General features: G+C 50.7%; 2 protein-coding genes across 6 annotated transcripts in view; one reads left to right on the plus strand and one right to left on the minus strand.

Moving 5' to 3' along the window:
• Positions 1–24,266, plus strand: part of CFAP73 (cilia and flagella associated protein 73) — a 198,874-nt gene that overhangs the window by 147,986 nt on the left and 26,622 nt on the right. The window lies entirely within an intron of this gene.
• Positions 1–24,266, minus strand: part of RASAL1 (RAS protein activator like 1) — a 37,085-nt gene that overhangs the window by 7,003 nt on the left and 5,816 nt on the right. For 3 of the 5 annotated variants that reach the window (XM_050749678.1, XM_050749681.1, XM_050749680.1), the window contains 14 exons: positions 24,075–24,131; positions 21,225–21,338; positions 20,973–21,034; positions 15,368–15,497; positions 13,227–13,308; positions 12,993–13,124; positions 10,647–10,735; positions 9,510–9,627; positions 9,212–9,365; positions 8,781–8,845; positions 8,384–8,496; positions 5,667–5,859; positions 1,732–1,869; positions 730–874 (listed from right to left, as the gene is read on the minus strand). In XM_050749678.1, the coding sequence (XP_050605635.1) occupies positions 730–874; positions 1,732–1,869; positions 5,667–5,859; positions 8,384–8,496; positions 8,781–8,845; positions 9,212–9,365; positions 9,510–9,627; positions 10,647–10,735; positions 12,993–13,124; positions 13,227–13,308; positions 15,368–15,497; positions 20,973–21,034; positions 21,225–21,338; positions 24,075–24,131 (1,592 nt within the window). Of the gene's footprint in view, positions 1–729; positions 875–1,731; positions 1,870–5,666; positions 5,860–8,383; positions 8,497–8,780; positions 8,846–9,211; positions 9,366–9,509; positions 9,628–10,646; positions 10,736–12,992; positions 13,125–13,226; positions 13,309–15,367; positions 15,498–20,972; positions 21,035–21,224; positions 24,132–24,266 lie in introns of all 5 variants that reach the window. The other 2 variants (XM_050749677.1, XM_050749676.1) reach the window with 1 other exon arrangement.

A 24,266-nucleotide genomic window follows, 5' to 3' on the forward strand; every position in this document is an offset into this window, starting at 1 on the left:
ACAACTTTTCTGCTACAAATCATCCTGTGATTCTGTTTCACTCCAAGTCAAAGCTAAAATTCTTCCCAAGGCCTATGAGGCCCCACATGATCTGGCCCCCCACCTCTCTGGCCTTGCCTCTTTGCCTCCCCACTGCCCCCGCTTCACTCTTCTTCACGGATGTCCTCAGTGGCACTCTCTGTCCCACCTCAGGGCCCTTGCACATGCTGTGCCCTGCCTGGCACTCTTCCCTGGGATTCTCACGGCTCTCTACCTGTTCCCTTTCAGGTCTCTGTTCTTTCCTCCTCTATTTTTCCGCCTTAGCACTTACAGCTCTCTAACATACCACATAACTTGCTTATTTATCTTGCTAATGGCCTGTGTTCCCCAACAAAATAAAACCTCTGTGAGATCAGATTTTCTGTGTCTTGTTCACTGCTGCATCCCCAGCGCCTAGAACTGTGCCTATTATTTAGTAAGCGCTTAATAGATGTTTGTCAATTGCATGCACACCATGCCACAATCCCGCCCACAGCCACATCCCCACGTTGGCTAGGATGGCCTGGAGGACAGCACATGAGCTCTGTTTGTCTCTGGGGCCTAGCACAGTGTCAGGAAATATTAGTTGACTTGACTGACCCACAGATTCACATTCTCAGTGCTGAGGAGCTGGCGGGGAAAAGGGGAAGTCCCTGAGTGGTGTCCCAGTTGGGTTGAGAAGCTAGATACGGCAGGACCACAGGAACTCACCTTCATCCCCATCCACATCCACCAGCCGGTCCAGGAAGTCTCTCACACGTGAGACGCTCTGTAGCAGGAAGGGGTGCAGGGGGGCCATCCACAGTTCCTTGCCCTGGCCCAGCTGCTGGCCCAGGTTTCCGATGCTCTGCACAGCCTAGAGCAAAGAAACGAGGGATGCCGGGGCCAAGGTCACAGCAGACGGGAGGGCCCTCTGTGGACTGCTGGCTCCCAAATCAGTGCTCAATAAAAGAAGACTCTTATTGTCGGGTACAGTGGCTCACGCCTATAATCCCAGGACTTTGGGAAGCTGAAGTAAGCGGACCACTTGAGGGCTGGAGTTCGAGACCAGCCTGGCCAACATGATGATACCCTGTCTCTACTAAAAATGCAAAAATTAGCCAGTCGCGGTGGCACACACTTGTAAATTCAGCTACTCCAGAAGCTGAGGTGGGAGGATCACTTGAACCCAGGAGGCAGAGGTTGCAGTGAGCCAAGATCGTGCCACTGTACTCCAGCCTGGGTGACACAGTGAGACTCGTCTCAAAGAAAATATAAATCAATAAGAAGACTCAACACCTTCCTTGGGTGATATCTGTTTCCCCTTCCTCTTTTTGGAATCTGCACCCCCCAGTGACCTTATTCTGTTCCCTCCAAAGCCCAGACCCTCCCCCAGCCAGGACTGCTCAATCCTACTTTGCATACTGTCATGCAGAATCTCAAGTTGTTGCCCTTTGCAAAGGATGATCTAATTTATACTAAGGTGTGAATGACTGCTAGCCTGCTTTCCACTTTCCTTCTGTAAGGGTTGGGTTTTCATTTCCAAAGGGGAAATTGGAGTGCATAATGACTGCCTTCACCCTTGGGATAGAATGCTAATGGTGGTGTTTCAGACTTGGGTTTCTTTGGGTGTTCTTTGGGTCTTCTGTGGGTCTGGCCTCCCAGCTCTGCTCCTACCATGCTTTTTTTCCCTGGCTAAGAGCACCCAGGATGGGGGAACCCCATGGCTGGCACCTTGGCAAGCAACAGCAGTGAGCGGCTGGTCTGGGGGTCCGCGTGTTGGTCCCGCAAGTCAAACAGCTTTGGGGTAAGGATGGCGGGCGCGAAGAATCGCAAGAAGAGAAATCCGCTGATGGCCAGGTACTTCACATCCTGCTGGGAGGAGCAGCAGGTAAGAGGAGCCCCCCAAACCCATTTCCCAGCTGGGTAAACTGAGGCAACAAGGACTAGAAATTCGTGGTGCAAAGAGAAGTGGGATGGGGAATTGACCAGGAAGCCACAATGGCCGACCGAGGAAGTTTTTCCTCTCTGGGCCTCAGTTTTCCCACCTGAAAAATGAAGTAACAAAACCAATCCTACAAAAGCAGATTTGGCCAGATGTCCTCAGAGTTGGCTTTGTGCCAAGCACTATGCCAAGAGCACAGCCCTAAGAGGGAGGCACCATCATGATTCCCATTTTACAGATGAGGAAGCAGAAGCTCAGAGACATCAAGCGATTTGCCCAGGGTCACACAGCTAATGAGTGACAAAGTCGGCATTCAAACCCAGATCTGTGATTTATGGTAATAACAGCAGCAGGACAGATATCTCTCTATACATTTGCTTATTTAATACTGACCCCAGGAAGGATTATATCTCCATGTTACAGCAGAGGCAACTGAGGCCCAGAGAGGGAAGATCCCTCACCTAAGGCTACACGGCTATAAGTGGCAGAGGCAGGAGGTGGACTCAGGCAGGATTTGAAATTATTTTTTTTTTTTTGAGGCAGAGTCTTGCTCTGTTGCTCAGGCTGGAGTGCAGTGGCACGATCTCTGCTCACTGCAACCTCCGCCTCCCAGGTTCAAGTGATTCTTGTGCCTCAGCCTCCTGAGTAGCTGGAATTAAAGGCATATGCCACCACACCTGGCCAGTTTTTGTTTTTTGTGGTTTTGTTTGTTTGTTTGTTTGTTTGTTTGGTAGAGATGGGGTTTTACCATGTTGGCCAGGCTGGTCTTGATCTCCTAACCTCAAGTGATCTACCCACCTCAGCCTCCCAAAGTCCTAGGATTACAGGCGTGAGCCATCTTGTCCAGCCAAGGATTTGAACTCTCTGTTTTTCACCACGCTCTCTTGCCATTCAACACCAGCTACCAAGGAGCCCTCACCAAGTATTAGAAACCAAGCCTGAATTATCACATTTAGTCCTCAACCCCGTGTGGGTAGATAAGTGCTATTGTCCCATTTTTTCAGATGAGGAAACTGAGGCTTAGTAGTGAACCCAGTCTGATGGGCTCCCGAGTCCATCCTGTGTGCACCTCCCCACCTCCAACCTCTACCCTCTACAAACTGTAGAGTATGGTTCCCCTCCATGTGAATCTGGGGCCTGGCCCATCTAAAGGTAAGGCACCAGCAGAGGTGACTCAGGGAAGGGTGCCCCTCCATCCTGGGTGCATCTTGCTCCCCCCAGACCGGCTCCCCACCCACCTCTCACACTTGCCCGGCTATATTTAGCCTGAGAGTCTGCGCCTGTGTTTATTTAGAGGTTGTAGTCACACATGAAACAATGCCCTCCCCGGGCATGTGCCACCTTCCTGGGGCATCTTGGCCTTGACAGTGAGCCCTGCAGAAGCTGGCTACCTGGAACTGCCCAGAGGAGCACATTCTCCTCCGTCTGGAGCCCTGAACTGTCCCCCAAGGCCACCACCACCCCACCGCCATCTGTAGTCTAGGGTCATTTTAGTCTTCCCATCAGCTCATTTGTTTCCTCCTTTTTGAGGGCGAAGAACCGGTGTCAGTGCAGCAGAGAAAGGGGCTTCCCTGGGTTCCCCCGGCCTGAGAAAGTCCCTACTCCAGGCCCACCTTGGGGGCTGAGAACTAGAGGACACTTGGGTGTCACTGATATTGACTCACCACACAAGGTCTAGGCTGTCTGGGGAGCTGGCCTCCTCCCTTTCTTCCCTGTTCCCTGCCACAGCTGTGCCCCACTTAACACCTCTGCTGGCAGCCCAGGTGAGAGCCCAGCAAGGTGAGGCGCAAGCCAAGCTACATCTCAGTGTCAAGGCCCAGAGCTTACTCCTCAACCGGGGCGAGGGGAGAGACCCCAGCTGGGAGTCTAGAAAACCCTTGGCCAAGGTGTTTTACCTCTCTGTTCCTCAGTTTCCCCATCTGTAAACAGTAAGTGGAGAGAGATGTGGCATAAATCAAAAGCTCTCAAATGAGGCTCTAGGAAGTGGGTTACGGCACTGCCAACATGTAACAGGTCTCAGATCTTTCTGCGAAGTGAACCCTGGGTCTGATACATCAGCACTACATAAGAGTTCATCTCAGCCGATGTTATCTGCAAGTGAGGACAATGACAGCCACCTCGGGAGGTGTGCTGAGCATTCAACCAGGTGGTCGCAAACTGGCCAGTCCAACCACAAATGTTGTATAATGCTTGACCCAAAATTCTTTTGTGTTTGGTTTTCAGGTAAATTCATGCTGACATTTTAAAAATAAGGGGTCAGGCCGGGCACAGTGGTTCATGCCTGTAGTCCCAGCACTTTGGGAGGCTGAGGCAGGGGGATTGGTTGAGGCCAGGAGTTTGAGATCCTCCTGGGAAACACAGTGAGATCCTGTCTCTACAAAAATAAATAATTAGCTGGGTGTGGTTGTGCACCCCTCTAGTCCCAGCAACTCAGGAGGCTGAGGTGGGAAGATCACTCAAGCCTGGGAGATAGAGGCTGCAGTGAGCTATGATCCTGCCACTGCACTCCAGCCTGGGCAACAGAGCAAGACCCCGTCTCAAAAGTTAGTAAGAAATACATACATACATACATACATACATACATACATACATACATACATTACAGACCTCACATAAAATCCAGAATCTCTAAAGATCTGGCAGTATTGGGCTTCCATTTCTATACAGCAGTGATCCCCTGGAGCTGCCCCCTTTAGACAAGCTCTGGGGGCTCCAGTTGGTCACAGTCTGTACGACTCCCTACCACTCCACGCGCTACCTACTTTGTTCTTGTGCCTCACCTGCCTGAAACTCACAGCATCTGAGTTTTCAACTTTTCTCTCCATGTTGGTATAGCACTACACCTGCAGGGATTTATTTTTAGACTGTATTCTGGGTGTTTCTGAGCACTTACTGTATGCCAGATCTGCATTCTTCTCTCTTACTTCCTCTCTCTGTCTGTCTGTCTTACATCTGGAATTTTAAGAAGCACTTACTTGGTGCCAGACTCTATTATTTGCTGGTTATGAGCACAGACTCAGGAGCCAACCTGCCTGGGTGAGTGCCAGTCCCAATATCACCCCTTTCTACCTGTGTGACTTAAGCTCTCTGGGCCTCAGTTTCCTCCTCTGTGAAATGGGAATAATCCTGGTATCCACCTCACAGGCTGCATGTGATGATTAAATAGGGTAATAAATACATAAATCACCCAAAACAAGATCTGGCCCATGGTCAGGCTACCAGGCTATAGAGTGTTAGCTGCCATTATTATATTTATTATTATTTGTTTTATTTATTTATTTATTTTGAGACAGAATCTATCTCTATCATCCAGTATGGAGTATAATGGTGCAATCTCCGCTCACTGCAACCTCTGTCTCCTGGCTTCAAGCGATTCTCCTGACTCAGCCTCCGGAGTAGCTGGGATTACAGCTGTGAGCCACCATGCCCGGCTAATTTTTATATTTTTAGTAGAGACAGGGTTTCACCATGTTGGCCAGGCTGGTCTCAAATTCCTGACTTCAAGTGATCCACCCTCCTCAGCCTCCCAAAGTGCTGGGATTACAGGCGTGAGCCACCGCACCTGGGCAATTTTTATTATTATTATCATTCTTGGGAGCCGGACCCTGCCAGGAACGCTGTCCCAGGCAGCCTGGGTTCTGGTCCCAGCTCTGTCCTGACTCCTCCGAGTGACCCTGGACAAGCTCCAGCCCGCCCGCAGGCTGGGCCTCCCATCCCGGCGCACCTGGTGCTCTGGCTTGGGGAAGCGTTCCTTCACGCGCCGGTGCAGCTGCTTGAAGGCGAGGCGCATGGCGGGCGGGCAGCGCCCCACGGAGCCCACGATGGCGTCCACGATGGGCCCCAGGTAGCCCGTCAGCAGCCCCAGGCTGGTCTCCCGCATCTGCTCCTCCGAGGGCGCACCTTTGAAGGAGATCCTCCTGGAGGGGCCGGCGGAGCAGCTCAGACTCGGGACACAGCATCTGCCTGCCCCAAACCCTCCACCGGCCCCGCTGAGCTCAGAGGGGACCCATCTTCCCCCCACCTCCGCAGCCTCCTTCCTGCCCCTTCCCACCAGGCTTCTTGCTGTTGCTTAAACACGATGAGCTCATTCCCATCTTGCAGCCTTTACACTGGCTCATCTCCCTCCCCCAGAACACTCTCCCGTTAAATGTTAAATCTCCGCAAGACTCCCTTCCTCACCGCCTGCAAGTCTTTGCTTAGATGTCCCCTCCCCTGTGAGGCTGCCCCTGTCCTCACTCTCTGGAATATTGCAGGCCTCTCCCCTCCCTCGTTGTTTCCATTCCCTGGTCCCATTCAATAACCTTTTTCCCACCAGGCACAGTGGCTCATGCCTGTAATCCCAGCACTCTGGGAGGCCAAGGAGGCAGGTCACTTGAGACCAGGAGTTCAAGACCAGCCTGGCCAACATGGTGAAACTCCATCTCCACCAAAAAATACAAAAATTAGCCCAGTGTGGTGGTGCACGCCTATAATCTCAGCTACCCGGGAGGCTGAGGTGGGAGAATCGCTTCAACCTTGGAAGTAGAGGTTGCAGTGATTCGAGATCATGCCACAGCACTCCAGCCTGGGTGACAGAGCAAGACTCCATCTCAATAAATAAATAAATAAATAAACAAACAAACCTTCTTCTTCCAGTTGCTCATTATCTGTCTCCCCCCAGAATAGGGACTTGGGACTGTTTGTTCCCCACTGTATCCTCAGTGTTCAGCCCAGAGCCTGGCACTCAATCACTGTTTTGTTTTGTGGATGATAGAACAGCATTTTTCCATCTGCAATTATTGTGTTCCTTTCTTTCTCTACAGATTGAGGGTCCGTCTTGCCCACACCCAGACTGAGAGCTGGGGGTTCTCAGCTCCCTGGACCTAATGTGCTGAGCCCTGGACTCATCTCTGGCACGGTCTCTTTCAATCCTAACAGCAACTTGATGGGGTAAGTAGCCTTACTTGTTGCCATTTAACAGACAAGAAAACTGAAGCTCAGAGAGGTTACTGGGGAGATGGTACAGCTGAGAATAGAACTCAGGACTGCCAAGTCCACAGCCTGCCTGCCACCCTGCCCTGCCCAGGTCCCCAGATACCCCCGTCCCCATGGGTGCCCACTGAGTTTCCTCCATCATTATCAAGTGTGCTAGGAAATGCCCTCGACTTGGAGTCTCACAGGTGGACTGTGCCCTTCTGCTCAGGGCCTGAGATCAAATCCCTGCTTTGTAACTTCCTGGCTGTGTGACCTTAGGCAAGTGACCTTCCCTCTCTGAGGCTCAGTTGCATCATCAGTAAGAGGGGTCGTGATGCCTGCCTCTAAGGTAGTCAGAAGGTGTGGACAGCACAAGGAAAGATCCTTTCCTGTCTCTGCCACGGTCCCCAATGGATATCCCAGCAACCATTTTCCACAGCCCCAGGCTTGTGGGCTAGACAGGAGAAGGTTCTGGAGAGAAAGGAGGAGGAACCCACGGAGGGGTGGAATGACCCCCTAGCCACTGCTCTGCTTCCTCCCAATCTCAATGAGCACTCCACGATCTCCCTTGCAGGCGGGCCCACTCAGGGACCGCCAGTACCACACTAATAAAGATCACTAATGCTGGGGACCGCCAGCAGCACAGCAGTAAATATCATAATGTCGGGGACCCCCAGCACCACAGTAATAAAGATCACTAATGCTTGTGGAGCACATGCATGACTCAGTTAACGGAGTACAGGTCATGAGCTCCACCTCTTAGGTGACAATATTCTCACCAGCTGAATAAGGGACATTTTAGAAGTAGTGTGTGCATTAAGTAGAAGAACATAGGATCAATATTTTGAGTTTTTTAATCTTAAAAAAATCTGATTATGCCAGGCGCGGTGGTTCACGCCTGTAATCCCAGCACTTTGGGAGACCAAGGTAGGAGGATTGCTTGAGCCCAGGAGTTTGAGACCAGCCTGGGCAATGTGGCAAAACCCTGTCTCTGCTAAAAATGCAAAAACTTAGCTGGGGGTGGTGGTGTGTACCTATAGTCCCAGCTACTCCGGAGGCTGAGGTGGAAGAATTACCTGAGCCCGGGAAGTTGACATTGCAGTGAGCCGTGGTCATACCACTGCACCCCAGCCTGGGTGACAGAGTAAAACCTTGTCTTGAAAAAAAAAAAAAAAAAAAAAAAAAAAAAAAAACAAGAAAACAACTTAACCACTAAGGAACAGAAGTTTTGGCAACTTTGTCCATCAATAGTGGCAGAGCTAACATTTGAACCTAGGGAGCTTAGCATCAGAGTCCTGGCCATAACCCCTATACTACATAGCCTGAAGACCTAAGGACGTGTGTGTAAGGCTTTGAGCTCAGCCACCGAGCTCCTGAGCAGTCGTAGCCCCAGGGTGAGTGGCAGTCAGCATGAACCTAGCCCCCAGACAAGGCTCCAGGTAGCCAAAGGGGGCCGTCGGAGGGTCAGAGTCCTCGGGCTTTGCTCACCGGGTGCGGCCCAGGTCCATCTTGCAGGGATCCAGCTCCATGTACTTCTTCTCCTCAAAGATGCGGCTAATCATGGGCTTCAGGACCTCGTGCAGGTAGGGCATGCCCACGAGCTGGGGGCAGGGGGCACCACACGGGGTGGGGCTGAGGGCGAGGCCAGGGCATGCCCATGAGCTGGGTGCAGGGGGAGCCATGCAGGAAGAGGTTCAGAGAGAGGCCAGGGCTGGGGTGGGGGACACACCCGGGTGCAACTCAGGGCGAGGCCGGGCACCAGCCACCAGCACTGCAGCTCAGCTGCTCAGCCTCTGAAGCCAGCCAAGTGAGGGAGCCAGGTAGGCACTGGGAAGGAGGTTCCCGAGGAAGCTGTGCCCGGTCCCCCAGGCCTTCACCTACTCACCTTCATAAACTGTTCCATCGACTTGGATGCCAGGGAGTTAGAACGGAAGAGGGTGTTGGGGTCCACTGGGAGGACAGGAGGAAGTGTTTGCTGGGATTTAGGGAGCTATACCTAGCTCACCCCACTCACCCAAGGTGGGGGTCATGATTCTTCCAGCCCCAAGAATCAGGAAGACCCAAAACATCAATCCCATTCACAGTACAGAGGCCCAGAGTAGTTAAGTGAACTGCCTGAGGTTACACAGCTCACAAGTAGCAAAACCAGGGCCTGAGCCGCAACTGGGCTCCCAACCGTCTGGGGTGCACAGCACAGGGACCCACAGAAAAAGGAGCCCTTTCCCTCTGCCTGATGCTTCCCCTTTTCTCCCCAGGAACCCTCCTGCAAGCCCACCATTGAGGGCGGTGATGTCAGGGATTGTGCAGGCAACTCACTGGTCCGAGCCACCTCACGCCGGGTAAGATAGTCCAGAAAGGGTCCAGCCAGTCCCCGGCCAAGAAAGAGTTTCACCAGCTTGGTGGCAAGGTCCTGGCGGCAGTCCCCCAAGGTCAGCTCTTCCAGCAAGGCCAGGGGGCTAGCAGTGTCCTCCTGGATGGGGGCGGGAGACAAAGGTGACCTCGGCCCCTGGGACCCCAAAGCAGATGAGCCTAGATAGGGCTCCGTGAGGCAGGGGGAGGCCAGGATCCAGACCCCTGGCACTCCCCTGGTAGCACTGCATTGCTACGCACCCACCTCTGCTGGCCCCAGCACAGACTCCATGAGCAGCTCCACGAGAGGCTGGTAGCACTGGGAGGGCAGGACGCGGTCCTCGATCAGGCGTACCTTCACTCGTAGGGCACCCAGGTTTCTCCTGTCCAGGATCAGATCATAAGAAAATGAAAGGTCTGGCCGAATGTGATGGCTCACGCCTGTAATCCTAACATTTTGGGAGGCTAAGGTGGGCAGATCACTTGAGGTCAGGAGTTTGTGACCAGCCTCTCCAACATGGTGAAACCCCATCTCTGCTAAAAATACAAAAATTAGCCAGGTGTGGTGACACATGCCTGTAGTCCCAGCTACTCAGGAGGCTGAGGCAGGAGAATCACTTGAACCTGGCAGGCAGAGGTTGAGATCGTGCTGCTGCACTCCACCAGCCTGCATGACAGAGCGATACTCTGTCTAAAAAAATAAAAAAGAAAGAAAGAAAAGAAAATGAAAGATGCTCTTATGGGAGAGCGCATGGGCAGGTGTGGAGAGCCAAGAGAGGCCAATGGGAACATATGGGAGGAGGGCGGGAGTTTGCAAAACAAGACAGGTGTAGGCAGGTATAGACAAGTGTGGACAGGTGTGAACAGGGGTAGGCAGGTGTGAACAGGCATAAATAGGAATGTATACAAACAATGTAAACAGGTGTGGCCAGAGTGGATAGATGTGGCCGGTGTGCACAAATATGTAAAGGATGTGTGGACAAGTGAAGATGAGTGTCAACAGTGTGAACAAGCGTGGACAGGTGTGAATAGGGGAGGCCAGTATAAACAGGTGTGAACTGATATTGATGGGTATAGACAGGACAGGCAAGTGGAGATGGTATAAATAAGTGTGTTCAAGAATGAACAGTATGGACAGGTGTGGAAGGACCCAAAGTTCTGAATATATATCAAGTGCGTGCCAATGTGTTTGCACATGGACAGGTGAATGGATGTAAAGTGAACTCCTGTGGACTTACGTAAACACCTTGAGAGATATTCCATAGACGGTTGTTAAATGGATGAATGCATGAATGAAGTGGCACAGCGATAATGCATGGGCTGGCATGGGCTCTGCCCACAAGCTATGGATGCTGCCCGACATGGCTCCAGCCTGGCCGCCTCCCTCTGCACCCACATTTACCCAGAATCCTCCTCGGCTCTGGGAAAGGGCAGGAGGCGGAACCAGCCGTTGGGTGGCTTCTGCTGGAGGGTCTTCGGAGAGAACTCCACCTTTTGGGAGAGACACACAGACCCTCAGCCAGGTCATGGCCTGCCCTGCCGGGCTCAGGTCTCACCTAGCCCTGGAAGAACAGACTGCCCACCCACAGAGGGGCAGAATGGCCTGCCAGGGGCCCCCTCCTTCTCTCCTACAAGTCCCAAATTATTAGCTCCTGCCAGGACACTGAGGGCTTCCAAGGGCCTCCCAGGGACACTTAATTTACAGTTGAGGAAACTGAGGCTCAGAGACATGGAGTGATTTGCCCAAGGTCACACGGCTGCTAGAGATAGCATGTGTGGACTGAGTGTATTTTCAGCTCTGTTTAGGCACATAAATCCATCTATCAAAAGGCGTAAGGACAGCTCTGGAGGCACTCAAACCCCACCCTCTCTCTCTTTTTAAATAACTTTATAGAGATGTAATTCACATCCCAAACAATTCACCTTTTAAAAGTGTACAATTCAATGATTTTTAGTATATTCACAGAGTTACCGCAATTAGTTGTGCTGCTGATTCCAGAACATTGTCTATGAGCCCTAAAGAGCCCGTACTCATTACCAGTCACTTCGTGCCCCCCAGCCCCTGGCAACCACTAATCTACTTTCTGTGTCTGTAGATTTGCCTATTCTAGATATTTCATATAAATGGAATCATATGTGTTTTGCGGGGGCTGGCTTTTTCCACTTAGTGTAATGGTTCATCCATGTGCCAGTACAGTAAGTCCTGATTCATAACATATAAGAAAATCAAATGTACCATGAGCTAATTACTATAAACAAGAATTAAGGCTGGGTGGGTGGCTCATGCCTGTAATCCCAGCACTTTGGGAGGATGAGGTAGGCAGATCACTTAAGGTCAGGAGTTCAAGATCAGCCTGACCAAAATGGGAAAACCTCGTCTCCATTAAAAATACAAAAATTACTCAGATGTGGTGGTGTGCACCTGTAATCCCAGCTATTTGGGAGGCTGAGGCAAAATAGTTGCTTGGACCCAGGAGGTGGAGGTTGCAGTGAGCTGAGTTCATGCCACTGCACTCCAGCCTGGGCAATAGAGGGAGATTCCTCCTAAATAAATAAATAAATAAATAAGAGTTAAGTTCCTACAGTATACAGTATGTCATTTTGCTTAAGGCTGTAGTTTCCAAGAACCTATGGACCAGGCATGGTGGCTCACGCCTATAATCTCAGCACTTTGGGAGGCCGAGGTGGGCGGATCACGAGGTCAAGAGATCAAGACCATCCTGGCTAATACAGTGAAACCTCATCTCTACTAAAAATACAAAAAATTAGCCAGGCATGGTGGCGGGCACCTATAGTCCCAGCTACTTGGGAGGCTGAGGCAGGAGAACAGCATGAACCCGGGAGGCAGAGGTTGCAGTGAGCCGAGGCCACGCCACTGCACTCCAGCCTGGGCAATAGAGTGAGACTCTGTCTCAAAAAAAAAAAAAAAAAAAAAAAAAAAACCTATGGATGACATCAAATGAGGACTTACTGTACTTCATTCCTTTTTATGACTGAATAATATTCCATTATATCTATAGACCACATTTTGCTCATCTGTAATGGACACTTGAGTTTTTTCCATTTTGGGCTGTTATGACTAATGCTGCTATGAACAGTAGTGTTAGTGAACATAAGTTTTCATTTCTTTGGGGTACGTACCTAAGAGTAGAATTGCTAGGTCATAGAGTAACTCTATCTTTAACTATTTGTGGAGCTGTCAGGCTGTTTCCAAAGACTGGGAAACCAAGAGAAAGAAACTGAGCCCAGGACTTCTAGGAGTAGGAGTTAAGGGCGTAGGTCTGGAGTCAAAAAGATCTGAACTCAAATCTTTGCTCTGCCCTTTCTTAGCCATATGACCTTGAAAAGGCCACTTAGCCTCTCTAAGCCTCAATGTCCCCATCTGTAAAATGGGGATAGCAACAGTCCCAGCCTCATAGGGTGGCCATGAAGGTTAAGTAATGAGGCTCTGCGGGAGGGACACTCCGCACAGGGCCAGCACGCAGTCATCTGTCATGCTCTCATCCCAGAATGAGAATCTGGGCCCACCCTGTGATCTTGGGTAGGTTGCTGTACCTTTGACAGCCTCGGTTTCCTCACCTATAAAACAGAGCAATGTAACTGCATCACTCCTGCCTAACCAGGGGAACCTGATGAGGCAGCTGCACATCCACCCTTCTGAGAGCCAGGAGGCTCAGCCCATCTCATCTTCCTTCCCCCTTGGAGGCACTGGGGAGCCAGGGAGGGTGTTGCAGGGAGTGAGGCTCACCATGCCCAAGAAGTCATTCTTGCCCACCATGTCCCAGTCCCAGAGCTCCACCCGCAGTGGGGACGGGGCACCTGGCATCTCCCGCAGCTCCAGCACTTCATCCCAGTGTGGGAAGCGAGTCTTCTTGATGGTCTGTGGGCGAGGGAAGTGGTCTGTGAGTGGGAGAGCTGATGGGGACCCCTGCCCCACCACCAAATGTCCCACTCCTTCCTGGTGTCATTCCCCATCACTCACTGAGGTCTCCAAGCTCTGGCTGCCCCAAAACACACGTGCAAATGGGTCAGATGTGCCAGAGATGTCTCTGGGAGCCAGGTCCCTGGGAACAGATGGGGAAAGGAGTGAGGGAACACGGCACCCGAGTTGGGCCTTGGAAAAGCTGTTAAGAGTATATCATTCCAATGTCACCGGTTTCCAAGGAAATTAACTGTTCCATTGTAGAGGTCGGTCCAGCTGGGGACACCCCTAACCATGCCCGTCCAGACCCTGTATCTTCCTGTCACTGGCCTATGAGGAGGCACTTGTATATCCCTATTTTTCAGATGAGGAAACTGAGGCACCAAAAGGTCATATCCTACATCACAAAGCCCAGCAAGTAGAAGTGCAACGGGGAAGGGGAAGAAAGAGCCTCAGATTCTCTGGAGGCCCCAGATGGGAAAGTTGATGCAAAGGTTCAAAGCCTGGCTCTGTGCTCATTGGCTAGGGGACACTAGGGAAAGTCACTTCCCCTCTCTAAGTCTTCATTTCCTCACCTGGAAAATGGGAGTAATAACAGACCAACCTCATAGAGCCAAGAGTTAGATGGGATGTTGTGTGTAAAGGGCCTAGCATAGCACCTGGCAGGTGGTAGATGATCGGTTCATTTATTCATTCAACAAACACCCATGCCCACATCTTGTCTAGGACCCAAGAGAAGGCAGGGACTCCTTGCCTTTGGTTGCCATGACAACCCAAAAGTCTTACTCCAGGCAGCTTCTCCATCCCTCCTTCTTGACGTTCCCCAAACCCAGGAACACACCACCACCCCACCCCCACACCAGGGGCTGCTTCCTTCTTCCTCCTGATCCCTTCCCACCCCTGCTCAGCATCCAAAGCCTTCTTCGGTTTCCTAGGAGCTGGCCCGGTTGCTAAGCGACAGCAATCAGTCCCTCTCATGCCTGCAAGGATCCTGCACAGCCTTGTGGCTAGGGAAGGGGCCATGGGCAAAAGTGAGCCTCTGCCCACTGCTGAGTCCCTCAGCCTGTCACCTGCCTCCCTGGTTCTCCCTCAATGAGACTCTAGGGAGCCCCAGCTGGGGCCAAAGCCAGAAGCAAAAATCTGGAGGTGGTGGAAGAGGCTCAGAGAGGGCAAGGAACGGCTTTATGGTCACACAGCAAGCTAGAAATTGGAGGTCCTCTCCGATCTGGGCAGGGATTTGCCTAAAAGTGAGAGCTGGGAAGGTGAAAAAAAAAAAAAGGCAGAAAAACAGGATGAGAGAGGAGTGGGGGAAGGGTGGAGATATTTGAGGGAGCAAAATGACAGAGAGCTGAGGAAGGGAGAAGGAGATGGCCATGACAAATAGGCAAGAGGGAAGATGGGTGTCCCATGAGCTGGTGCACCTAGAGGGCCACCTGTGGGTTTTCCTGGACTTGCGTCCATCTTGCATCTGACTTTTCTTTGGGACAGGACCTATCTCCTTCTCACTACCCCCTCTCACATGACTTAGTGGGGGCCAATCCCTCCCTCCGCTCCAGTAATGGGCTTGTCACTCAGGCCTGACCCATTATTCAATGTAATTGGTTCAGAGACAGCATGCGCCCCAGCCTGAGCCAGTAAAACTTCATCCCAGGACACTGGTTGGAAATGGTAGGAAATAGAAGTTTTTTTTCTGTTGGAGTGGCTCAGCTGGCAGGGTGCCAGACTGGAGCTGCTAGGGCCACCTCTCACCTGAGGAGAGGTTGCCTAAGAATGAAGCTAACTCAGAGACCAGCAGAGCTAAAAGACAGATTCCTAACGGCATCGTTTGAACACCTGGACCCAGCCATGCCTGAAGCTACATGTCAGTCATATAAGCCAGTAACATAGCTCTTTTGCTTAAGCCAGTATGAATTGGGTATTTGTCAGTTACAATTTAATAACTACACCTCCACACTCACCTGTCACCTGTCATCCTGAGTGTCTGGTCTGTTGCTGCTAGTCCCTGGGGACTCAACAGGATTTTGCCCCCAGGAACTTAAAACCCAGTGAGCTTGGACTGTTTGTCCACACAGGGAACCTGACTGTCAGCCCAGAAGTGTGCCAGGAGTGAGGAGGCCCCAAACGCCAGGCAGCAGGGGAGACCCAAGGGACTCCTGCTCATTCTCAGACCACCCTCCACACCACCTCCACCTTGAGCATACCTGGCCTGAAGCACATGGCATCGAAGGCAGCGGCCCCGCCCATCCTCCAGCATCTGCACTGACAGGCAGATCTCACCCTGCACTTCTGCATCTGGGTCCACTCGGCTCAAGTTAATCCAGCTGTCAATCCCTGGAAGGCACAGGCACTAATGTTTATGAAGTGCCTACCATGTACTGGGCATTGTGTTAACTTAAAAATTCAATTAACATTATTTTCATTATTATTATTATTATTATTATTATTTGAGACAGGGTCTGGTTCTGTTGCCCAGGCTGGAGTGCAGTGGCACGATCTTGGCTCACTGCAACCTCTGCCTCCTGCGCTGAAGCGATTCTCCTGCCTCACCCTCCCGACCAACTGGGACTTCAGGCGTGCACCACCATGCCTGGATAATTTTTGTGTTGTTTTTTTAAAGATGGGGTTTCACTATGTTGCCCAGGCTGGTCTCAAACTCCTAAGATCAAGCGATCCACCCACCTTGGCCTCCCAAAGTGCTGGAGTTACAGGCATGAGCCACTATGCCCTGCCTCAATTAAAATTAAAAATGTGTTAAGACCCTGGCTTCTGATATAGGTGCTGTAATTATCCCCATTTTCAGATGAGGAAAATGAGGCACAAGGAGGAAGAGTTTTGTCCATGGTCTCACAGCTAGTAAATGGCAGAGCTAGAATTTGAATGCAGGCAGTATATAGTTAGTTCTAGGGCCAATGCTCGTAGCCATGTGCCATCACACACTTCACCCTGGTATAGAAAGAACTTCATCATGTAATCCCAGCATACTCTCCCCTCAAAAAAATCTTGGGCATTTCTCCCTCTCTGTATTTCTCTCAACACTTTGAAGACATTGTTTCACTGACTTCTAGCTTTCCATCACCAGGCTGGAGTGCCGTGGTACAATCTCAGCTCACTACAGCCTCAGCCTCCCAGACTTAAGTGATCCTCCTGCCTCAGCCTCCCCAGTAACTTGGACTACAGATGTATACCACCAGAGCTAGCTAATTTTTTGTGTGTTTTGTAGAGGTGAGGTTTTGCCATGTTGCTCAGGCTGGTCTCAAACTCTTAAACTCAAGCCGTCTGCCTGCCTTGGCCTCCCAAAGTTCTGGGATTACAGGCAGGAGCCACCGTGCCCAGCTTTTTCTATCTATTGTAATTCTTTTTCTTTTTTTTTTTTTTTTTTTTTGAGACAGAGTCTGGCTCTGTCGCCCAGGCTGGAGTCCAGTGGCCGGATCTCAGCTCACTGCAAGCTCCGCCTCCCGGGTTTACGCCATTCTCCTGCCTCAGCCTCCCGAGTAGCTGGGACTACAGGCACCCGCCACCTTGCCCGGCTAGTTTTTGGTATTTTTTAGTAGAGACGAGGTTTCACCAGGTTAGCCAGGATGGTCTCGATCTCCTGACCTTGTGATCCGCCTGTCTCGGCCTCCCAAAGTGCTGGGATTACAGGCTTGAGCCACCGTGCCCGGCCTTATCTATTGTAATTCTAAGGACTATGTCTTTGATGCACTGCAGTTTCATCACAATGTGTCTAGATACAGATTTTTTAAAATCCTGCTTAGTAGAGATTGTGCTTCTTCTATTTATGGAATCATATCCCTCATTTAGTTCTGCAAAATTCTAGATGATTGATTTTTTAAAATTATTTCCTCTTCCCAATTTTTGTTAAAATTTTTGCCTGTCTCTGATTTTTAAAATTCTATCCTTCTCGAACTCCAATTAAATAAATGTTAAACCTCCACAGTTATTTTCCATGTCTCTGAACTTCTATTTTATTTTTTCTCCTTTTCCTCTGAAACAAATTCTGAATAATTTCTCTAGACCTTTCTTCCAGTTCACTAAATCTCCCTTTAACTATGAATAATCTGATGTTTCACTCAACCACTCCATTTTTTATTTCAACAATTACACTTACCTCTAAAAGTTTTATTTGGTTCTTTTTTAAAATCTGCCTGCGTAATTACTTGTAATTTATTGCTGTTGTTGCCAACCTTTCTTGTGATTACATCTTTTATTTCTTTAAATCTGATTCTTTTTAAAAATCCTGCATATTATGATTACAGAATCTAAAGTCTTTGTGGGTCTAAATCAGATGATTATTGTTTCTGCTGACTATTGCCCATGGTGTCTCATTTCCTTGTGTGTTTGCTGATCTTTGTGAAGTCGTGTTTGTTTGAACTTACTCTGGGAAACCTAAGGAACATGCTTATCCCTCGAGAGGAATAGGAGTTGGTTATTCTGGGACCCCCTAAGGGAGAATTCTTATGTTGATAACATCCACCTTGCCCCTAGTCCAAGTTTTAGTCTCTTTATTGACTGTAGAATTGATATTGACCTTTGCTTTCAAGGAAATCCTTCATGGTTTCCTTGCTTTTTGTTTACCATTCCCTGTTAGGTTTTAGCTAATGGTTTTTGTTTTTGTTTTTGTTTTCATTTGAGATGGAGTCTCACTCTGTCACCCAGGCTGGAGTGCAATGGCCCGATCTCAGCTCACTGCAAACTCCGCCTCCCAGGTTCAAGCGATTCTTGTGTCTCAGCCTCTCGAGTAGCAAGGATTACAGGCACCTGCCACCATGCCCATCTAATTTTTGTATTTTCAGTAGACAGGGTTTTCACCATGTTGTCCAGGTTGGTCTCGAACTCCTGACCTCAAGCAATCCGCCAGCCTCGGCCTCCCAAAGTGCTGGGATTACACACGTGAGCCATCCCACCCAGCTTCATGATTTCAGATGGAAAAAATACTGAGGGATTTCCCATTCTGTAAAGAAGTTTGGCCTGGCATGGTGGCTCACACCTGTAATCCCAGAACTTTGGGAAGCCGAGGCAAGCTGATCACCTGATGTCAGGAGTTTGAGACCAGCCTGGCCAATACGGCAAAACTCTGTCTCTACGAAAATACAAAAAAAGTTAGCCAGGCGTGGTGGTGCACTCTGGAAGCTGAGGCAGGAGAATCGCTTGAACCTGGAAGGCAGAGGTTGCAGTGATCCGAGATCATGCCACTGTACTCCAGCTTGGGTGACAGAGCAAGACTCCGTCTTAAAAAAAAAAAAAAAGAGAGAGAGAGAGAGAAGTGCAAAATGAACCTATGCTGAGGCAATATTTCACCTATCAGATACACGATCAAAAAGTTTGATAACTGGCTGGTCTGCGTGCGGTAGTATTTACAACTAATTGATCACAAAAAGTTTGATAACTGTTTGCGAGAGTGTGGGGTGAGTGAATAGTTAACTTTTCCATGGAGGGTGATATAACAACAACTACCAAGTACGCAAATGTGTGTACTCTTTAATTCAACTCTAGGAATTTATCTGACTGATGGATATAACTTACATATGTGTGAAATTTTTTTTGTACAGGCTAGTTATTGTAGCATGGCTTGAACCAAGGAAAGACTATGAACACCCTAGATGCCATCAATAGGGAACTAGCCAAATAAATAATGGTAAAGCCACACAATGGAGCACCACGATGCCATCCCAAACGAAGAATGCGGAAACTCTGACAGCACTGTTACAGAAAGATCTCAGTGATACTTAGTGAAGTAAAAAGGCAAGGTACAGGCCAGGTGGTGTGGCTCATTCCTGTAATCCCAGCACTTTGGGAGGCTGAGGCGGGTGGATCACTCGAGGTCAAGAGTTTGAGACCAGCCTGACCAACATGGTGAAACCCCATCTCTACTAAAAATACAAAAATTAGCCAGGTGTGGTGGCAGACCCCTATGATCCCAGTTACTCATGAGACTCAGACAGGAGAATTGCTTGAGCCCAGGAGGCAAAAGTTGCAGTGAGCCAAGAGCACGCCATTGCACTCCAGCCTGGGTGACAGAGCAAGACTCCATCTCAAAAATTAATTAATTAATTAATTAATTTTAAAATTTAAAATTTAAAGGCAAGATACAGAGTAGAGTGTAAAAGGCTGCAATTTGTGTAAGTCCAGAAAAACGCGGCTTTTTTTTTTTTTTGAGACGGAGTCTTGCTCTGTCGCCCAGGCTGGACTGCAGTGGCGTGATCTTGGCTCACTGCAAGCTCCGCCTCCTGTGTTCACGCCATTCTCCTGCCTCAGCCTCCCTAGTAGCTGGGATTACAGGCGCCCGCCACCACACCCAGCTAATTTTTTGTATTTTTAGTAGAGACAGAGTTTCACCTTGTTATCCAGGATGGTCTCGATTTCCTGACCTCGTGATCCGCCTGCCTTGGCCTCCCTAAGTGCTGGGATTATAGGCGTGAGCCACCGCACCCAGCCAGAAAAACGCAGTATTAAGAGCACAGACTCGGCTGGGTGCAGTGGCTCACACCTGTTATCCCAGCACTTTGGGAGGCCGAGGCAGGCGGATCACTTGAGGCCAAGAGTTCAAGACCAGCCTGGTTTCACATGGTGAAACCCTGCCTCTACAAAAAATACAAAACTTAGCCAGGCGTAGTGGTGAACACCTGTAGTCCCAACTACTTGGGAGGTTGAGGTGGGAGAATCACTTGAGCCCGGGAGGTTGAGGCTGCAGTGAGCCAAGATTGCACCACTTCACAACAGCTTGGGTGACAGAATGAGACACTGTCTCACAAAAAAAAGCACAGACTCTGGAACTAGACAACTTTGGTTCAAATCCTGGCTGTCTGACTTAATAATGTAATCTTGAGCAAATCATTTAACCCTCCGTGCCTCAGTTTATTCACCTATAAAGTGGGCGTTAATAATTAGAGCACCTACCTCTCAGGGTTATGATGAACCTCCCTCACTGAGTCCATACATGTAAAGAACTTAGTGTTCAGAATAATATTTATACATTTGTATTTATTACATATAAATATATGTTGTATGTTTATATTTATAGATACAGTATATAAATGTTTGCTGCTATTACTATTTTTAAATTATATTTAGTAGCGAGGGGGTCTCCCTATGTTGTCCAGGCTGCTCTGGGACTCCTGGGCTCAAGCGATCCTCCTGCCTCAGCCTCTGCTTCCCAAGGTGCTGGGATTACAGGTGTGACCCACCATGCCCAGCCTGCTATTATGACTATTACTTGCTTATATATGTTTAAAATATTTCTAGAAGGACACACAAGAAGCTGACAATGTCAGGAAGGGAACAGAGTAGCTGGGGTGCTTATTGTAAAATCTGAATATTGAACTAGGCAAACAAATTAACTGCTCAAAAACTAAAGACAAGGCTGGGCATAGCGGCTCACACTTGTACTCCCAACGCTTTGGGAGGCCAAGGTGGGAGGATTGCTGGAGCCCAGGAGTTCAAGACCAACTTGGGCAACATAGCAAGACTCCATGTCTACAAGATATTTCTGAAAAAATTAGCTGGGTGTGGTGGTGTGCACCTGTAATCCCAGCTACTCAGAAGGCTGAGATGGGCGGATCGCTTGAGCCCAGAGGTTCAAGATTGCAGTGAGCTATGATAGCACCACTGCACTCCAGCCTGGGTGACAGAGCAAGACCTTGTCTCTAACAACAACAATTAAAAACAAACAAAAAGTAAAGACAAAAGCAACAAGAGAAATAAGTTTCCACTGAAGGCTCTGTGCTTCCCTGTGCCACGTGCTATGCCCCTGCAAATGCTCACCCTGGGCATGGCCCCCTCCTCCCTCTGCCCGTGCCCCTCGCCCACCTCTGGGATCAGCTGTAATCGCCTCCCTGCTCAGCGAGATCTTGCCGATGATGTCATCATGCCTGCAGGAAGGCGGGCACGTGAGGGTCCGAGTCAGGGGTCCCTTTGCCCCACCCAGAGAGAAGTGGGGGCAGGTGTCAAGGTCTGGGTGGGAGGGCACGCCCTCAGGGGTGTGGACCCACATCCCCTCTCCCCTCAGGTACCCAGGCTTGGGTCTGCAACCCACACATTCCAGTTTCCCCAGCCACACACCCGACGGTGTCCTCGTCCAGCACGTAGAAGGCCAGCTGTTGGAAATCCAGAGGCAGGTGCACAGTGTACTCCTCCCCCCAGAAGGGGCCCAGGCTCCTCCAGACAGTCGCTGTCCTGCGAAAGGAGGTGCAGGGGGCTGGGGGTCCTTGGGCCACACAGGAGGCAGACACCTGGAGACCCAGACACACACATACACACACACACGGAAATCCAGACAAACACACACACTCAGAGACCCCCACACGAACCCGGCTAGAGGCCCAGACACGCACACACACCCAAGGACAGCCACTCCAAGATCCTAGATATGTACTCACCCAGGGACACTGGAGCATGTATGAATCCAGGCATAGACACACACACACACCCCAACACTCACATACCCAGAGTCTCAGACATACACCAGAGATCTCAACACACACACACACAGAGGCACATACACAGAACACACACATGGTCCTACACACACACACACACACACACACAAGGCCCCAATACATGACTAAGGTCCCAGATACACAGAGACCAACAGACACGCACAGCGACCCGCAGAAACATATGTGCAGATATACACACACGGATTCACACTGAGACAGAGTCGCTCACAGATACATCAAGGAGGCCAGAGACAGAGACACATTTACACATAAGCAGATACACATATGCACCCTCAGAAAGTCCTAAAAATATGTGCCTTTGGGTTTGGAAATACAGACGCCAGGCACATGCAGGCAGACACACAGAAAACAGACACGCTCATGAAAATAGACATATGTCAGGAACACAGAGACACACTCGGAGATCCAGAGACACACACTCACACACACAGCTTTATACAATGATATAAAGCAGATACACATAGACACACACACACACACACAGAGTCATACAAACACACAGTCACTGACACACACACACACAGAGTCATACAAACACACAGTCACTGACACACACACACACGATTCCATTCCTTCATTTGTTCATTCATTTACTCCACATTCACTTGGACTATGGGCCCAGCCTGTGCTGAGTTCCAGGGATCAGAGGAAGAGGTGTGAGGGTTTACCCCACAGATCCCCCTTCCACAGGCAGGCACTGTCTCCCAGCAATTAGGACATGGTGGGAGAAGTCCTGGGATTGGAGTTAGCTCAAGGGCCCCTGGTTGGGTCTTGGGGGTAGGGTCGGAGGGGATCAGGGAAGGCTTCCTGTAGAAGCTAGTCAGGCAGCATGGGGAGAGACAACGAGGACAAGGACAAGTATTTCAGAACGCTGGAACAGCATGGGCAAAGGCCCTGTGGCAGCAATGAGTTTGGTGAGCTGAAGAATAGGAAGGTGTCTGGTGGGAATGGGGGAGGGAGAGGGGCCAGGAGACAGGAGGTGAGCAGGGGACGGAGCACTCAGGGCTTTGAAGTACACAGTGAGCAGGAGGGAGGCACAGGAGGAATGGGGACCAAGACAAGCCCAGAAGCAGGTGCACACACACAGCATCTCTGCCGTGGCGCCCCTGCAGGGGTGCTTCCCTTTACCCAGCAGAGAACAAAGATTCCGCTTTGCCCAGTAAAGACACGCCCACATTTGTGGATGCAAAGTTTGGTCCTCACACCTGTTGCTCCCTTCCTCCCTCCTTTCACCACACTGTGCCCTAAGAAAGAGTGCACATATGTGCATGCGCGCACACACATACACACACACACACAGACACACACACTGCCTTCTTCCTCCAGCCCAGTGGCACCAACCTCAGATGGACCCCCAGTGCTTCCTCCCAAATACCCTCTTCCCCCAACCTGACCTTTTCCCAGTCAAATGTCTTCTGAACATTCCCCAGCTCCTGAGCTGAAAGGCTTCTTACAGCCCAGAGAGGGAGAGACAGCAGCCTGGGGTCACACAGAAAATCAATCTGTGGGGTTGGGGTGGTGTCAGGGACTGTATCAAGGCGCCAGCATGAGCACAGGGAGGACAGTGGAGGGAAGTCAGTGGAGGGAGGAGCTGCAGCTGGCCCCTCCCCCAGGCAGGCTCCCCACCCCTAGCTCTGAGCCCATCTGGACCCGAATAGGAGCATCCTGAATCCTGCCGTCTCCATAGGAACCAAGGCCTCAGCCACCCACCAGCCCACCCACCCCCATCAGGCCCCTGAGAGCTGTCCCTCGGCCTGCGGGGGTGGGAGCCAAGCAAGGCCCAACCTGATGTCCCCCTGCAAGACTCACAAACACCCCAAACATCCTCACACCCTCACATGTGTCCACACCAGTGCCTGTGTGACCAAATCGGCAGGCACTGGTGTTCACATGCGTGTGCAGGGCAGCCATGTGCACGTGCATGTACACACACACTACACTGGTACACACACTTGAGCCTGTGCCCTGCACACCCACGAGGACATAGGCACATGGTCACAGGTGCTCACACTAGCCCCGAAACATCCCCCACCCTTGCAACTCACAAGCAGGCCCAGCTGGGTAGGTGCACACACAGACACACATGCACGCACCCATGCACACAGACATCCCCAGTGCCCGCAGCACCCGGCAGGCCCGGAACCAGCCAGTCCAGTCAAGCGTGAGTTGCCCGCCCCCAGGGAGGCCACTGTAGGAGGCATAGGCTGGCAGCGCTGAGTCAGCCCCAGGGAGCCAGCAGGGACAGCATCAGGTCCAGAGGGTGAAGGCAGGGCTGGTCGGGAAGAGGAGCTGGCAGTCCCAGCTGTGCACAAATCACCCCCCTTCAGGCCTGCGAGTCCCCCTCAGGGTAAGCACCCCTTTAAATGTGAATGCTTGGTCCCAGATTCCCAGGTCTAGAAAAAGACCCCTCCCTTCCCCCTCTCCCCCCAGGCCTGGTGTCGCCACCCCTCACCTGGCCACCACCTCGTCGTCCACTTTCACTAGGCAGTAGGGGTCGCTGCTCCCAGACCTGCAGAAGGAGGGGGTTCAGGGAGGAAGCAGGTTGACAGGGCAGCCATGGGTGGAGGGTCCCCGTCATGACGCAGGCAGGGGAGACGGACGCACAGAGAAGGGGACTTGCCCAGGGTCACACAGCAAGTCCAGC

This window comes from Macaca thibetana, chromosome 11, assembly GCF_024542745.1.
Source record: "Macaca thibetana thibetana isolate TM-01 chromosome 11, ASM2454274v1, whole genome shotgun sequence".
NCBI classification, from domain to species: Eukaryota; Metazoa; Chordata; class Mammalia; order Primates; family Cercopithecidae; genus Macaca; species Macaca thibetana.